Below are 18616 nucleotides of genomic sequence, written 5' to 3'. Positions count from 1 at the left end.
GGCTTTTCACTTAGTGGAATATACAAACCCATCTTTACAAAGAAACAGTATTTATAAGTCAGAGGGTAAATTTCACACCAAACCAAGGTAAAAACAAATAGACACAAGTGTTTACTACTACTACTACTGGGGATGCGAATGTCCTTACAGAAGGCAATTGCAAATCATCTGTATATTGTTGCCAAATAAATTATAGCTCAACTCAAAGGACACTTTACTTTTTATCCAAAAATACTACTAAATTTGCCAAGAATTTATTTCCTAGAGCTGGTGTTTTAGAGCTAAAAGCCAGAGCTAGGTTGCATCACATCCTTAAACCTCTTTGCAGATTAGGCAGATATAGATAAACAATTTGTATAAAATGATGGTACTCTCATAGAGGAACAATAACCCAGCAAAGAAATTCAAATAGGAAGTTTCTTTGGTACTTTATACTTGGCACAAAAATGATTCCAATTGTGGTCTGAAATCCAGGTATCTAGACAAACATTGAGGATTAGTGGTGGAAATGGTTATGAAGTAAGTGTATTCAAGATCGGGCATTAAAGGATAATTTGAAGTGAAAATGAAAACTAATAAAAGTGAAAATGAAAACTAATAAAAGTTTTTATTTAGCTTCGAGGAGTTAGGTTAGTTTCCACTAGAAAATTACTTTTGTACTTATCTCTATTACTATCCAATTCAGTTGCTTTTCATCATTTTCATCAAGCTTAGAAAAATATGGACAAAAGGTTTCCACCATAATGAAGCTATGCTTTCTTGTATTGCATAGATACATATATAGCCAATGTACTATTATCAATCCTACTTGCTATGCCTATTTATAAATTTGTACATTGGGACCGTCTACCAATCCTCAAGAAACCGAAATCAAATTGTTAGTTGGTTATTACAATAGTTTTATTAGGTTTTTATCAATTCTTTAAGAATCTTATTTGATGGAATGTGGATAAGTCTACATATGGCTGAAAAGTACGCACTTCCAAACAATTTGTATCACGTGAGTTATCAAGACTGATCTACAGTTTTAATTTTGCAAGGGATGAAGAAAAGAAACTACCACATACATTGGGCAAAAGAGTAAAAAAACATGTTGTGGCTTCTTTTGGCAATAGAAATTTTAGAGAAATAACATCTAAATCCAGAATACACAATGATAATCCTTAGTAGAAAAAAAACATTCTGGAGAGAAAAACCTTATTGTATCACAAATAAAAAGAGGCTCTGAGATTTTTGGATAATTTGATAGCTGCTAGAATGAATAATTCAGTAAGTCCTACTTGCTTTAACCAATTAAACACATTTCTATGCTTAACCAATTAAATTACTTAATATCCCACATTTCCTATGAATATAATTATGCCATCTTGTGATTTTTACCATGAGTTGAATGATTTGAACTGCAAAAGTTCCACTGTAACACCATAAAAGCAGTTTCCAAATCAAGTTGAGATAACTGATTTACTTAAAAAAAACCTTTTGATATTTGTATGAATGGGAAAGAATCTAAAATAAATCAGTTTCAAATCTGTACACTGTACAGTGAAATGCTGCATAGAACAGTGTGGAACAGAATGCATACTTCAGCCAAACTTAAATATTTTAGTTTTAACATTCATTCAGAATTGCAAATACAGGTTCGGCTCTTTTCTGTAGACATTGTTTGGTTTTTAAAAAAATGCTTCATTGTTGACTGCATTGTGTTCTGAGTTTATATATTTTCTAGTCCAATGAAAATATGGCTTTGGTGCATCTAAAAATAGAGCAAAGTTATGACAAGGCTACAACTAGAAAGCTACTTTACATTTTCACGAGAAGCTATGTGCATACCAGATGATTTTTATCCATTTTTCCATTGCAGCACCCTCCTTTTGAGGGTTTCTTTTTATTTTTTTTTTTGAAACACCTGTGAATCTGTGCAGAGCAATGGTCATGCTTGTTTGAAAAAAGAATAAAAAATAATGTTGCAAACATAGATCTGTTCCCTTTCATTTAAGGGAGGGGGTTCAATGCTTGAGTACTGGAAGTTTTAAATTTTGTTTCTGACTATGTATTGTGACCATTTGAGAAACCTAGTTCTTTTTTTTTGTTGAGTTGGCAATTGTAAAATTCATCCAGCGTCCATAACATGCATTCATATACTTTAGTTCAATAAAAGTTTCTGGACCAATAACTTTTCCTCCCTATTGCCATTTCCAGTCCATGTAGGCATCTTTAGATGCATCAGTAAATAGCATCAGGCACTTGCAAGGTTGCATGAGAACTGTATGATCTTTGGACAAAAGCAAGAGAATTTTGTTTGATATTTACAATGAGAGGTGCTGAGTGGCTTACTCAAAGTTGTCGGCTGGATGCCAGTGCATTGTTGCTGGTGTTGAATTGGTGCCTTGAGATGATCAGTTGAGGAAACAAAAGGCAGGCAGGACAAGAGAAGAATCTTAGAAGTCAGGTGTGGATGGATTCTGCAAAGGTTGTCCCATAAATCGCATCTTCTATGACTGACTTCTGGCAGGGAGTCCAGAAAATTCTTTCCTGATAATTTCGTTAACTAGGAAGGGAAAGAGAAAAAAGAAACACAAAAGCGGAAACGTTACTGTGCAGAAAATGAGAAAGAACTGAGCATAAAGCCACCTGTGTGGTTGCCAATTAAAAGCTGGCATTCAGTAATGAGTTAAGACTATGAAAATCTGGGTGCAAGTCCCAACTGCTGGAATATAGCCATGTAGCCTGCTGGATGGTCTTGAGTCTATCATTATTGTTCCGCCTCAAGTAGCTTGCAAACTGTAAAGAAGATGGAAAGGAAAGAAAATATATATATATATACTTTCTTGAATTCCTGGTAGGAAAGGGAGTTTTCATTTCTGGTTTATTTAAAGTAATGTAATATAATAATGCAACACTTCACTGACTTTTATAAATACAGGATCAACACAGATGTAATGAACTTTGATTACTGAATCCTGTCCAGATTGCAGAGGAAACACTCTTGCAAGCTCATTCTTGTTTTTCATGTTTTGTACCAACTATGGATCATTCAAACCATATTCTGCAGTGCCAGTCAAATTGTGACTTGGTAAACTATGGCCCTGTTAACTGCATAGCTCAGTTAGGTGAGAAGAGTTCCAGGCAGTGTACAAAATACCCTCAATACATTTGTATCCTTTACTGTTTAATGAACATGTTGGTGATTTCTCATAGTAAAACTCTGCTTACTAGTGTATATTCTACTAGTGTACATTCTATGTGCCTATATGTTTCACAAATTTACTTCACTAAGCTGATAGTAACCACAAAAACTCAATGAAGTAGTTACTGGCAGACAGTCTTGGCAAAATGTCTAGGAGGATGCAAATCTTTGGGAGTGACTAAAAAACCCCATTTTGCTATATACTGAAGACAAAGCACTGTATTGTACAATCACCTGTAGAATATGCTATTGCTACTATTGATGTCCATGTAAAACCTACAGATAGAACAGAAAGCAAAAGTCTGGTCAGAATATAATTCCGGCTTCAGATCAGCAAAGGAGTTATATAAGTGAGTTTATTAACAGAATAGAGTTGGAAGAGACCTTGGAGGTCTTCTAGTCCGGGGCTTTTCAACCAGTGGTACAGGTACCACCAGTGGTACATTGGCACCTGGCAGGTGGTACACGACCATCCTAGAAGGGGGGAGGGGAATGAGCTGAACTGGTGGCAGCACCGCACAAGCCTGAGCGAGAGATGTCTGGAGCTGCAGGGCTGTCAGGGCTCAGCGGAAGGGCCAGGATCAGTGCCAGGCTCCAGCTGGAGCTCAGTGCTGATCCTGGTGCTTCTGCTGAGCCCAGAAGAAGCACCGATCAGCTGGAATGTTGCAGCATCTCCAGGGTCTTGTGATTTACATTCAGATGCTTGGAAACTGATTCATGACGGTCACAGTGTCCCAGGGTCATGTGAAGTGAGCAAAACCTGCTGCAACCACCCAGCAGAGGGGGGGAATAAAAACCAAACACCCCCCAACCCACCCCCACTGCCAATCCTCAACAGAAATGCTCACAACAATGAAAACCTCAGACAGGAGGAAGAGCGCCGCCAGGCGGGCAGGCAGGTGTCTTGCTCGGCTGTGGCTTGGGGGGCACTTTTTTCAGTGTCATTGTAACTTCAAACAGTCACTAAGTGAACTGTTGTAAGTCAAGGACTACCTGTACTTCATCAATGTTTTCCTTTTTATTTTTTTTGGTCATCAAGTTTTTGACACTAGGCGACTGGCGGTACTTGGATGTTGCCATATCCTAAAAGTGGTACAATGGGTGAAAAGGTTGAAAAGCCCTGTTCTAGTCCAACCCCCTGCTCAAGCAGGAGACTCTAAACCATTTTAAATAAATGGTTGTCCAGTTTCTTCTTAAAAGCCTACAGTAATGGAGCACCCACAACTTTTGAAGGCAAGCCAGTCCGCAAATTAATTGTTCTTACTGACAGGAACTTTCTCCTTAGTTCTAGGCTGGTTCTCTCCTTGATTAGTTTCCATTCATTGCTTCTTGTCCTGTCTTCAGGTTTTGCTTCTCATATTATTGTATTGTATTGTATTGTATTGTATTATCACATTACATTACATTATTATATTATTCTTCCCTTGTGTATCCAACCAATATGCTGAATATGGATTGTAGGGGCTGCTTTGGTACAAAACCATCAGGGCTTCAAAATTAGAGGAAGAAACATGCATTATCCTGATGGTCCTACCTTTATAGCTGAAAATACAAAGTTCTACTAATAAATGTCAAGGCGCACAATTTTTTTAAAAAACGGTTAACACTTAAATATCAATCCAGAGTTTTCATTTCAGGCAAAATGACCAGGTTCAAATTATTATATTCTGGATACGTCTGAAGATCCAGCTCATGTGAGGACTCCAAAATGATGGGAAAGATGGAAGGAAAAAGGAAAGATGACCAGCAGAAACATGGATGGATTTAGATAGAGTGGTGATGAGAGACCTGAAGAACCAAGTGGGCAACAGATCATCCTGGAGAAGATCTATTTATATGGTCACTAAGAGCCCATACAGATGGCCCGTGATTACTGTTGTTATTATTACTAATTTAAGTTGCAATCTATATTTCTGAGCAAAAGTTTGGTCATTATGTAAAACTTACTGTGTTGGGGGAAAAATGCAGCCAGAGCCCAACCAAACTGTTCAAAATAGTGGGGTCAGCTTTTAAAGGAAGAAAGGTAGTACAGGTAGTCCTTGACCTATGACCACAACTGAACCTAAAATTTCTATTGCTAAGTGAGACAGTTGTTAAATGAATGTTGCCCTATTTTGCAACCTTACTTTCCACAATTATTAAGTGAATCATTGCAGTTATTAAGTTAATCTGGCTTCCCCATTGACTTTGCTCGTCAGAAGGTCACAAAAGGGGATCACGTGACTGCACACTGCAACCGTCATAAATATGAACCAGTTGCCAAGTGTCTGAATGTTGCTCACGTGACCATGGGCAGACGGCAACGGTAGCAAGTGTGAAAAATGGTCATAAATCACTTTTTCCAGTGCCATTATAACTTTGAATGGCCACTAAATGAAGTGTTGTAAGTTGAGGACCTGCATATTGATTAAATATAGATATATGTGAGGCTGATCTGGACTGACAAAGTTATGAATAAAATGGAAGGCAACGTCATGAGATTATAAATATTACTAATCAAGATTGTTCAAAGGTACCAGCTGTATTTCCCCAGGGCTCTTATTTAAAAGGTGGAACTTCTTCCAGAAGATATTGTGATTGCTGCCAATTGTGATAGTTCTAGAAAAGTGATTAGACACATTCATAGAAGATAAAAATGGCTGATAGTTATTGTGATTATACATTAGACCTGCAGTGTGTTTCTGGTTGTTGAGAAAAAGGGAGGAAAGACCTATTTGTAGGGGATAGAAATTGCAAGGGAGTGCTGTTACTTTGACAAAGGTTCAGATGAAGCACCTTTCAAAACCGTTTCGCAAAACAACACAGCTCCTTTGTTTCTAAGAGAAAAATGAAATCGTTGTGTTGCCTTTGTTCATCCAATTCTCTCCCCAGCTTTCTCTGACTTTTTCTTCCATGTCCAGAACACTCTGCACCACTTTCTATTCCAGAATAATAAATTCTAGAAAACAATAAAATGGCTCTGTAAGGGGCAGGGACATTCTGGCATATTTTTGAGAATGTCACAGTGGAGATCGGAATGTTCTGGAATCAGACCATGAGGTTGTGTACATTCTGGTCTCAGTAAGCATGAAAATTAACTGATAGGATCATTGGTGCTTCAAGATGGGCTTACATCAGGGATGGGCAACTATGGCAACTTTATGGCCTATGGACTTCAATTCCCAGAGTTCTTGAGCCAGCTGCCTCAGGTTTTCTGGGAATTGAAGTCCACTGGTCATAAAGTTGGCTGGCTTAGGAATTCTGGGAAATGAAGTCATAAAGTCATAAAGTTGTTATAGTTGCCCACCCCTGACTTAGATACCTCTGTGGTGGAATTTGATGCAATCATTTGAAGGAACAATGGCCATGACAAATTCTCCCTATAATAGTGTGACCACATTTGGGCCAGTCTGGCGGTGACTCAAAAGCACTACTTGCTTCAAACAAAGGTATTCCTTGATTTATGACTGTAATTGAGCCCAGAGTTATGTTGCTCGTTAAATGGGTTACCTCATGAGGTTTTGCAACCTTTTTTGCAGCAGCTGTTAAGTGAATCAGTATGGATGTTAAGCAACTGTAGCAGTCGTTAAATAATCCATTGTCTGCAATGATGGTTTCTTTTGGCAGAAATAGGAAGTAAGTGCCAGTTTCTAGCAAAAAAAAACCATTATAAATGGTGGTCACATGATTGCTAGACAGTGCAAATGTGGGTCAGTTGCTAAGTGCGACTGTGTGACCACAGAGGCAGGGTCAAAACTTTGAATGTGGATCGTAAATAGATCTGGGGAGGTCAGTCGTAACTCCGAACAATTGCTAAGCCACTGGTCGTATTTTGAGGATTAAACTTGGACTCAGTTTGAGCAGGTCATAACACACATTTTCAAGTTGGAATGAAGAATATTGTTTGTTCTATAGATTTTGTAACTGTTCAGTACGTTACTTATTACCTGTTGTACTGTACATAGAAAGAGGGAAACATAGAGGATGTAGCCTTCTTAATTAAAAAAACACAAAGAAACCACAACCCTGAAAACTACTTATCTAACACAATGGTGCATTTTTAAAGGTTTTAACCATGGTTGGAAATGTATATGGAAAAATATTTTTTTTTTAAAAATCAATGAACTAAAAAATATGCCCAGCTTTTCTCCTACAATTATCTGGGGAAAAAGAGAAGCATTTTAGACTGTGTTCTTATCCACACTCGTTAATGAAACTGTGTAATTAATATACAAGATTGTAACTCAAACATTGTCAGTGCATCGTACCATATTAGGGTTATAAGTTGGTAAGTGCTCTAAGCATTTAATCAATATGCAGGATATGTATGTCTTCGGTTATACTTAAGACATCTAATTACTTGTGGGTTTTTAAAACAAAGCTAGGCCTTACAAAATATTAAATGAAATTGCTGGCTTCTAAAGTCTTGCAATGTCCTGGAATTGTCAGCAGGGGGTGATATGGCTCTGGTTTCAGGAGACACCCTGACTGAAGCCTATACCTATTTTTCTTTTTTCTTTTTTTAAAGGCTTCCTGTTTTCTTTACCCAGGAAATGAGAAGAGCAGATCTTCAATGGAAAGTTTTTGGTCTTTCGACTGCTAAAAATACCATTTAGGTAAAAAAAAAAAAAAGGTGGGCACCAACCTTAACAGGGGAATGGTGGGTCATTTCCTTTGTGTAAACAAAGTAGGATGAAATTACAAGCTGTTTTATTTATCAGCACATTTGTTCACATGGTTAAGTGCCGAGAATGAAAAAAAGCTCTATGCACTGTAGGGCCATATCATTTTTATTTAAAGAAATCAACCTGTTTGCAAATGCGACATTTTTCCTGTTCAAAAGCTGTGTGAAAAGCCAAAAAGGGATTGGCTGGCAGTGGGGGAAGTGCTCATTTATGTGTACTGAGAAGCCGCAGTGGCAAAGCAGGTCAGCCTTCTAAAACTGAATCAGGAAAAACTCTCTGAATTAATCGAACTGAACTTCACGAGGCAGAAATCTCATGGTACAGGCAGTCCCCGACTTACAACAGTTCATTTAGTTACAACAACCCTGGAAAAAGTGACTCGGCAACCGATTCATATTTATGATGGTCGCAGTGTCCCCGGGGTCATGTGATCACTTTTTGAGACCTTCTGACAAACAAAGTCAATGGGGAAGCCAGATTGACTTAACAGTCCTGCTAATAACAACCGCCAAGATTTGCTTAACAACTGTGGCAAGAAAGGTCGTAAAATGGGGCAGAATTCATTTAACTGTCTCATTTAGCAACAGAAATTTTGGGCTCAGTTGTAGTAGGTGCAGGACTAGTTGTGCTGATAAAGGGGTTGCAATATGTGGTCAAAAAATAAAAATGGTGCCACTATAGATGTTATATAATGTGCTACTAAACTCTGCCTGATAATTTTTTTTAACATATGTTGCATATGAAAGGCGCAGAAATTCAATTGCACTGCAGTTGTCCCCCTTTTGATTTTCTTTTTTCTTTTTCCTTATCCTATGAATACCCCGAGCCTTGAAAAGTCATTAGCCTGCAAAAACAAGAACATCAGAACAGGATAGTCTTCAAAGAGGTTGGTGCATGCATTTCCATAGTGGGGCAGAGAATCAGAATGGGCAAACAAGTTCATTTCAAGAGGCAACATTTCCTTCAATCATTTCTGTCGAGCTCTCAACTTCCATTTATCAAACCTGAGAACTTTTTTTAAAAAAGTTTAAAAATTGGTAAACAGAGTCCTGTGTGCATTTGTGTTTGCAATATTGCCTGATACACTTGGTTTCCACAATTTCCTGTAAGATTTTTCAATATGGAGTTTGATAAAGAAATTTTCTACAAATTGGCAAACTGCATTGGAAAAGTCTCAGTCTCGTGAGATGTATGTATATATGTATGTATGTATGTATGTATGTATGTATGTATGTATGTATGTATGCATAGATAGATAGATAGATAGATAGATAGATAGATAGATAGATAGATAGATAGATAGATAGATAGATAGATAGATAGATAGATAGATAGATAGATAGATAGATAGATAGATAATGGGTGGGTGGGTGGGCAGATCAACAGATAGACTTGCTAGACAGTCCATTAAGGAAGCTGTTTCTGGTGTAATTAATGTTGGTGCTGTTATATGCTCAGCTTAGTGTGGGTATATACTAGGCAGGTTTGCATCCTAGAAATGCAAGGTATCTTAAGCTACAAAAAAAAGTTTTGTTTTGTTTTTTGACTTTTTTTAAGTAAAAACTTTCCTCAAGGGAAGCTTGTATTTGGTGACTACATAAGCACCACCTTCATGTATTTTTCTTGGCCATAATATAGAAACAGATTTTTCATTTCCTCCTCTTGAGATATTGTATTATTTAGATTTTTAGATTTAGATTTCCCAGTGGGATTTCCACAGAATCAGTTTTTTTAAAATTAATAAACCTACAAAGTTATTTCATTAATTATACATTCTTTATTTCAGTGACCATTCTGAATGTGATATTGAACAGCCATTTGTCTGGAATAGTATAGGATCTCCTGCTTGAGACTAGAGGACCTCTGAGATCCCTTCCAACTCTATTATTTGGGTGTTCTGAGATTACCTTCAACTTCTTCTGTATCAGAGTAATCTGTGAAATGTATGCCCATCTTTTTTTGCCTACTTCGTTTTAGTTCTAATTGTGAATGCCTCCTCTAAGTCTACATATTATTTGTGTGGTTTTTCGGGGTGTGTGTGTGAGAAATCTTGCTATTTTTTAACCACCTGCACATTCATGACAGTCTCCCCTGTCTCAGTGGTCTTAATATCAGATGAAAGGGTAAACAACTGTTCCAGACTCACTTTTTCCAATCCACTCATATTTTTATGTACTTTTGATGATTGCACAGCAGATATCTAGAGCTTATTATGACTCATTCTGCTTTTGCAACAGAAGGGAATGGGGAGATGGTGGTAAATAGTCCAAAAATTCCTGAGGCCTGAATACTGTTCTTTGATTCTTGTAAATATCTAATAAAAATGTGCCCTCGTGTAGCCAAATGGCTGGGAAGACATCCAAAAGATTAAGATAATCAGAGGTTTAGATAATGGGGAGTGCTTGTATACATAGAATTACAGTGTTGTGGGCAACAGATTCTGAAAGTGGAGGTGTACCCAAGTACAGCCTGTGTCCTAGAATACAACCATAGGCACACAATTCAACCCGTGCCATGCATTTGTTTTGGCATTTAAGTTAAAGTTGCATTTACTTTTACATGGAATAGCTTTTAGATGGAATAGCCAATATGGCTTCAACCACAAGCCTGGAAAATAACCTTAATCTCTTCAACATAAAATACATATATTACAGGTAGTCCTTGATTTACAACCACAATTGGACCCAACTTTTCTGTTGCTAAGTGAGATATTCGTTAACTGAGTTTTGCCCCATTTTACGACCTTTCTTGCTACAGTTGTTAAGTGAATCATGCATTTGTTAAATTAGTAACAGAGTTGTTAAATGAATCTGGTTTTCCCATTGACTTTGCTTATCAGAAAGTTGCAAAAGGTAATCACGTGACCCTAGGACACTGCAACTGTCATAAATATCAGTCAGTTGCCAATCATCTGAATTTTGATCACCGACCATGGGGATGCTGCAATGGTCATAAGGGTGGAAAAAAGTCATAAGTCACTTTTTCAGTAATGTTGTAATTTTGAACAGTCACTAAATGAACTGTTGTAAATTGAGGACTACCTGTTTTACCTGATTGTGAGAAGAGAGTCATGATTTCTCTTGATCTAACCTGGCTGACTTCCAGATACCTAGAGTTCAGTTCCCAGAATTCTACAGCCTGCATAGAATTCTGGGAAATGAATTCTGCGTAGAATTCCACTGCACAGAATTCTGGGAAATGAAGTCCATGACTGTGAGGTTGAGAAAGACCGGTCTACAGACCTCTGCAAAGTTTAAATTGTAGATTTGGTTCTAGTCAATTATTAATGCAGAGACTGAACATGACAGCTAATGGTCTGTGTGACCCTGAGTTCCATTTCTCACCATAACTAGTTGGATATGCTACTTTCTCTAAAGCCTTTGTGTTGTAGTTACCTCCCACTTTACAAGAGATATTCAAAGATATTTCACTACAAGATATGCAAACGTGGATCTCCTGCTCTCTAAACCTTCAATAAAAGTAGAAAGTCAAAAGATGCTTGGCCATTATTTGCTAAGTGGGTGCCAACTTAGAAAATAAGCACTGTCATCCACAATCCAGAACAATTTCTCCTTTCCTTTGTAGTAGTTTCCATTAATTTTACTTGGTCATGTACCCTGAAATAAGCTACAATAAACCCAGATTTTTAAAGGAGACTTTAAGAGCCAAATTAGATTCAATAATGGGAGAGCTATGAATCCATCATATACTGGAAGAGGGGATATTTGTTGTTATTGTTAACTCGCTAAGTCATATCTGACTCTGTGCCCCCATGGACCATAGTATGCCAGGCCCCTCTGTCCTCTACTGTTTCCCTTAGTTTGTCCAAATTCATGTTCATTGCGCCAATGTCACTACCTCACCATCTCATCCTCTTCTCCTTTTGCCTTCAGTCTTTCCCAACATCAGGGTCTTGTCCAATAAATCCTCTCTTCTCATTTGGTGGCTGAAGTATTTGAGCTTCAGCTTCAGTACCTGTCCTTCCAAAAAAGTCAGGGTTGAGTTCCTTTAGGATTGACTGATTTGATCTCCTCGCAGTCCAAGGGACTCTCTAGAGCAGACATTTCAAACTCATGACATCATGTGACGTCGCGCAATGTACCAGGCCAGTTTTGCCACTGCCGGTAATGGGGTGGGCGCGGCTTCTGGATGATGTGTCCGGCCCGCGGGCCGGCAGTTTGACACCCCTGCTCTAGAGTCTTCTCCAACAGAGGGGATATTACATAAACCCTTTTTTCAAAAAAGATGGGAAAGTGTGGGGAGAACATATCTGAAATACTTAAGTTTCAGGGACCCAGCCAATGGTCATTTTACCTTTTAGCTGGTCTTCTGAAAAGGTGGTGGAAGCATAATATGGCTAACACTGGGTGGAATCAAAATTTGGGGCTCATGGATTTATTAAGGCTGTGTTTTTACTTCTCCCTAAAGATTTGATGTTATTTACTATTGTTTTGGGGTCTTTAACACCCCGCTTGGGAACTACAGCACATGATCATGAATTGTAAGAAATTGTTGAAAGGGTTTCCAAATAGGTCAAAGATTATATTGGAATGGCGATATAGTTAAGTGTTGATTGATCAATAATTACCGTAATAACACTGATTTGTAGACCACCTGGGACAAGTCAGAATTCTAGAACAAGATCAAGCCTCCAATCTTTGACAAAGAAGAAGCTAATATTCTTTTAATAAGATATTCTTCTCTGTGATCTTTGCAATAGAAATGCAGATAAGAGACCTGCAAAAGCAAATTCTTGTTCTAAGTACAGACTATCACAGAACATTACTGGTTTATGTAAAAAATATTTTAGTGTAGATATGGAAAGAGTCCGATGCAGAAGAGAGGTGTGCTAGGCATTGCAAGACAAGAATACGTTCATTTTTGCAATAGACAACATGTATGTGAAATATTAGGCAAACTTCACTTCCTAATCATTTAAAAACAAATACCATGTTTTCAAATACTTCAATCATTTTGAAAGAAAACATGTAGCCACCATTCAACCCTACCAAGTGCATTTTTTGTTCCCGCCAAATATTAGATGTTTCTGCAATGAAATTTTCAACTGAGCAACCAACCAAAAAGACATTTGCAGAGGACCAGACAAGTCAAAGAAAGCTTAAGAAGAACCAAAGCTAGATAAAAGTCAGGAAAAAAATAAATTACCTGGGACTTTGTTTGCTTGGATCAAAAAAGCACAGCCTTTGTGTTTCATAAAATGTTTTGTATCCAGCTAAGATGTGTATCTATCAGCTCTGAAAAAGATTTGCAAAACCATTTTTGAGAAAGTGTAACTTTTGACCCAGTGGTGAGGTCAAATGTTACAAGCTTGTTTTCTCTTTTATATTACATGCTGTTATTTTTCTGTACATGTCTGGACTGACTGACCACCATTCCCACAAATGTGCCACAGCGATATAGTACCTGCTCCTAGTAATGTACGTATTGTATTTCAGCAGGATGGAGTTACAACAAGAATACTGTATACTAATTCAAAGTTACTCTAACGTAAATAGTGTTCTGATGGAAACATGGCCCTCAAAAGAGGCCTCTCACCCGTAGACCTTTGGAAAACATCCACCAGACTGAAGATCAATCCACAAATGAACTCTTGAAAGATTGCAAGATTTCTGGGATTTCAACTATTCTCACTTTAAGTCTAGTAATTTAAGGGGGGGGGGAATATCATGTATGGTATTTTTAACAGCTAGTTTGACTTCTTTTTTTGCTTGTGTTTCAATTTGTTTGGAGGACACCTGCTCTATCAGATAATGGTCCCTGGTGCCTTAAAAGGTTGTCAACTCCTGTGACAATGCAATGTGGTTTTCACCATGGACTGGTGGAAAATGTACATGATTAAAACACAAAAGAAATTTAGTTCCATAATAGGTAACTTCTACCAATGGTATTGGTATGAATACCTTGCCTGGAAAACAATACAATTTGTCAGAATGTATGTAGTGCCTTGAAGACTGGGCCTTATACTGAATGAGATCCATCCATCAATGAACAGCATCTGGCAGGAGAACAGATTATCTTCCTTCCCTGCATCCCACTTTCCATTCTTTCAACCTCTGAAATAGTCATAAAAGTTGATTGAGGGCATCCGTGAGGGAGAAAAGAATGGGGAGGAGGAGGAATGAAAAAGAACCCTGGATGCAGATGGTGCAATGCCATAATCACATACAGCAAAGCTGGATATTTAATTCACCACTGGATCTTTGATCCACACAGTACGATTATTCACAACGTAGACCCATAACTTGTCTCAATATTTGCTTATCTCAAGTAGGATGTATTTGCAGAGGGCTTTTTCCTCCCTGGTGAGTAACTGCACCGTGCATCCAAACTTTCTTTTAAAGTAAAGAGTGCGTCTTCAAGCTCTTTTTTATTATTATTTAATGGCACTTTCTGGGCACAGGATGTTTTGATACCCCAATCTGTTTTTTCCCCTTTTCTTTCAACTGCCACTAAAATAACATCACAGCTGTTTGGAAATATACTGGGGCTGAAACTATCAGAATTTGCACCAAAAATGACTGACCTTGCAATTCAATACTATCCATAATTCCCCCAATGATTCCAATTAATTGGTTAATGTTCTGCTGGCTTTATTCTCATGGTTTTAAAGGTATTTATTACTTTTTAAACTATCCAATGGGGAAAAAAATCAAACAATATATGAGTGTATGCATCATATAAATCATTGCACATCTATTCTACTTTTCCTATCTAAAATGCTAGTGCTGGGAAACATTGTAGCACTATAGAGAAAAACTATTGTCTGAATCATCCTGTAAAATTTGATACTTCAGTAAGAAGGATTGCACAGTAAAAGCCGTCTGACAGCTCTCAAAAACTCCCACCTTTGAAATAAATTCGGGGCAGCACTGCATATTGCAATAAATAATATGATCACCCAAAATGGCAGCAGGTTATGCAGCTTTCAGTTCAAGAATATTTCACTCAACTATTCCTTCCTTTGGGCCTCTCACTCCAGTGTCTTTTTTTCAAAGTATTACTGGAAGGAAAATAAAAATATACTGTAAGCTGTCTTTGCTGAATAAATCCTTCCAAGAAACAAGAGGAAAATTTGCAGTATACAACTCATTTGGATGGAGTTGGGCTTGACTTGTAGTAATTATGTGGACATTTCTCTGCAGTTTTCTTAATAAAAACATTTGCAAGGTGTTTCTTCAATTTTCCAAACTAGCTAAAGCACTGGAATTTCTTTATAGTTTCCCACCCAACTATTAGCTGGATCTGAGCCTGTTCAGGGTTTTGTTTTGTTTTGTTTTTTGAGATCAGCCAAGGTTGACTAGGTACTGCCACCTGCTGTGACAACTTGTGTATAAAACTGCTTTTTTGGGGGGTGCTTGCAGAGAGCAGGGCTTTAAAAGCTTTTCTTTTGGTCTTTGGAATGTAAAATGCAATATTTTAAAATTCAGCCCGATCATTTTGTGCAATTTGGGCAGTGGTATCAACATACATCCTGAGAATTAGATGGCTGTACAGTAGGATGGTGGACATTGCTGATATTCTGTATATTTGTGTGTGCGTGTGGTTGCGATTCTACTTTTTTTTCTCCCTTATAAGTGAAAAACAAAGGGAGGAAAGAGGACTCAAGTACTTGTTTAAATGAAAATTGGCAACTCCAAAAACTAACAGACACACTTTGCTAGAGAGAAGTTCCCTGAGGATGGGGGCTCCAACACAAGTCCAAAAGCTCAAAAGACTAAATCTCTGGACCCAGTGACCGATCCAGATCGGATCCTGCACTAATAAAATCTATACGTCCCTGTTCAGGTCCTCTCTCTTTGGCAGGGACAAGGATTTTGAAGTAAGTTTAATCCGGACCATTTCTTTATCTAGCTTAATAGTTCCTACTCTGTCTGGCAGCAGCTCTTGCCACAGGCAAAAAACTTGTACGTCATCAATCATCTTCTGAGCCCTTAAATGGAGACATCAAGAATCCAGATGTTGGCCTATATAGGATAGACCAGACAAGGAAACCAAACTCATGAATGTTAAAATTACTATTATTATTATTATAAGGTTATAGGAACAGTAGCAAGAGTGATTATGCTTTTTTTTCCTTCCTCACTTTTATCTTCATGCGAATTTGGGAGAGGCTGTCTGAGACATTGTCTTAAGTTACTTCCTTGGAATGGCTTAAGACATCCCTGTCTGATCACTTCCTTAGTAATGGATCTTCCTGCTTTCCTGCAAGGCCATTCTCTATGCCCTTTACACTAAATGGAGACCTTCCTTAGTAATAATTAGCCCTAGTTCCTTGCTCAATGTTTTTAAGCAAATGGAACAGAAACAGGAATGGAAATAATTACTGATGAAAAGAGATCTTCCGAAGATCCACTTGCCTTGAGCTAGTCAGCTGTTTTTCTCATTTTCAATGCCTCATTTTAATTTGCCATTGAAATGGTAACAGACTGTCAATCATTAATTTCATACCTGAATTTGTAAGAGATTAGTGAAAAAGTCATTACACTCCAGATGGCCAGAGGACTTTTACACAGTTAATCAGTGAATGGAGGTTCTCTGCCCATACAAGCTTAGTTTTCTGAAGATCAGAATGCAGCGGTATTATTGTAATATAAAATAAATGCAAATTGTAGGAATAAATTTCAAATTTGAAGTAGAAATGGTAAAATGTAAAAAAAATGAAATTAGCTCCTAATTATATACTTGTTTCCATGGAATTAAGTCCTATGGAGTTCAGTGAGATTGAAATAACTATTTGTTAATTAATGAGGCATTAAACTGCAACTCCGGAGTAATAGGCAAAAAATATAATATAAAAATAACATACCGTAGTTTAAGCTAGGGATGCAATGAATTTTATTGTATACTTCGCATTTCCAGATCAAAATACAATTAACATCTGAGGTGTGCAGTTTTTGATTGGCTCAGTTAACAGTTAATTTGTACTCTCAATCTAAACAGCACTACCAGGGGTACACTAATACAGAATTAAATTTGGGGGGGAGGTTTTCCAGGATGGTCAGTGTGATTGATATCTTGTTCCATGTTCACTTAATAACTCATTTTTGTATAGGAACTCACTTCAGCTGCAATCACCTTCCTGTAATTTGCCTGCTGGATCCTAAAGCAAATACTAAGTTCCTAGAAAAAGCCCAACTACTGTACTGGCTTAGTTACAGAAGAGAAGGCATGTTCTGAATCAATGGTTCTCCAGAGTTATAACTCTGGAGACTGCTTGGCCCCTTGAACTTGGAGTCTTCTTTTATTCACTCTCAGGTCTGCCTCTTATGAAAACAGTTAACATATCTTTATTCTGTCAGGTTCCTTTATCACAATTCTCAGATTGTACTAGCCTTTCCCATATTAAATCCAAAGTCTAATTTTACACTGGTTATACTAGCAGGGGTGTCAAACTCACAATGTCACTTGATGTGTCACGACGTATTGCAACTTTTTTCCCATTGTTGGCAATGGGGTGGGTGCGGTTTCGGCATGATGCATCTGGCCCATGGGCCAGCAGTTTGACACCCTTGTACTAAAGCAAAAAAATGCTTTGCTCACAGCAGTAAATACTTTTTGAATTACAGTAATAATTCCACAAAAATGCTCCCATCATTTATAGAGCCAAAAAAAGACTTCAAAACCACTCTAAAACAAAGAAAAGAGGACCTATGAGAGAGCAATTGGAGAGCTTAACTGTAATTGCTAAACTCAAGTATACTTTTTGATTAATTAATGTCTCCCTTAATGAGAAAGGCTGTAGTCTGATCTGCCAGATACTACCAGAACCAGGCGAGAACTATTTCCAGAGTATTTTTGCAATGGCATCATTAGACAATCCACCTGTGACTTGAAATATTCTTTATGACTAAGCTTCCTATGCACACATCTGAAGTCAAGGATTTTATCTCTCAACTAAAATCTAAAAGTCTCAGGAGAATATTTTATCCTCCATGGAATTACTAAGGGAGAACAAGGACTGAGAGGCTCCAGGGCTGGCTGCCCTATTCCCTAATACCAACAACTCAGCATGTTTTCCCAGTGATTGGAGCAATGCTACTGTCATCACATTGCACAACAAAGGAAATCAAGTTGATCCTTCCAATTATAGACCCATTAGCTTGTCTAATACAGTCAGCAAGATATATGCTAAATATCTTTACTTAAATCTATTGTTGAGACTGAAAGTGAAAGTATTGAGGAGTAGGCAGTTTCCCAGTGGACCAATCTAGTCTTAACTACTGGCTGGCCCTCTACCATTTAGCCAAAAAATACCTTTCCTAGCCCAGAGATTCTTTACTCATAGCCTTTGTTGATTTGGAGTCACCTTTTGGTTTAATCTCAAGGAAGATAATGTGGGAGAAACTAAGGAGAACCTCAGTAAAAAAAAAGACTCCTCATTAAGGAGTCATCATCCACACCAGAATGATGGTCAGATTTCCTCACAGGGACGGCTCTCTGGAGTTACTACCACCTCAGAAAAGGGTGAGGTGTAGATGTTTGTTTTCTAGTTCCTCCAAATTTGTATATTAATTTGGTAATCCATACCCTTCTGTTGTCACACATCCCCCTCCTCTATTAGCAAATAAAGTTGTTCCAGTTGTTTTCTACGTACACAATGTTGTAACCATGTCTATCCATTGGGAAGGGCACCGAAGGCTTTGGCCCCTTTCTTTCCTTAGAGGAAAAACTAGTAATATTTTATCAGAAAAATACACCTTAGTATTTGCATGAAACTATCACAATATCCGTAATTGTGAAACTA

The 18616-nt window shown here is 37.7% G+C and overlaps 1 protein-coding gene across 2 annotated transcripts in view; it reads right to left on the bottom strand.

Annotated features, from left to right (window-relative positions):
- Window positions 1-279: 279 nt before the first annotated feature.
- The window catches only part of NFATC2 (nuclear factor of activated T cells 2), a 156647-nt gene continuing 138310 nt past the window's right edge, over window positions 280-18616 (bottom strand). For both annotated transcript variants that reach the window (XM_081323651.1, XM_081323652.1), the window contains exon 10: window positions 280-2548. In XM_081323651.1, the coding sequence (XP_081179777.1) occupies window positions 2493-2548 (56 nt within the window). In that variant the 3' untranslated portion in view covers window positions 280-2492. The remainder of the gene's footprint in view (window positions 2549-18616) is intronic.

Source organism: Vipera berus (genome assembly GCF_964194415.1).
Source record: "Vipera berus genome assembly, chromosome: 3".
Lineage (NCBI taxonomy): Eukaryota > Metazoa > Chordata > Lepidosauria > Squamata > Viperidae > Vipera > Vipera berus.
Note: the sequence above shows the minus strand (reverse complement) of the source record. Positions and strands in the feature narration are given on the sequence as shown.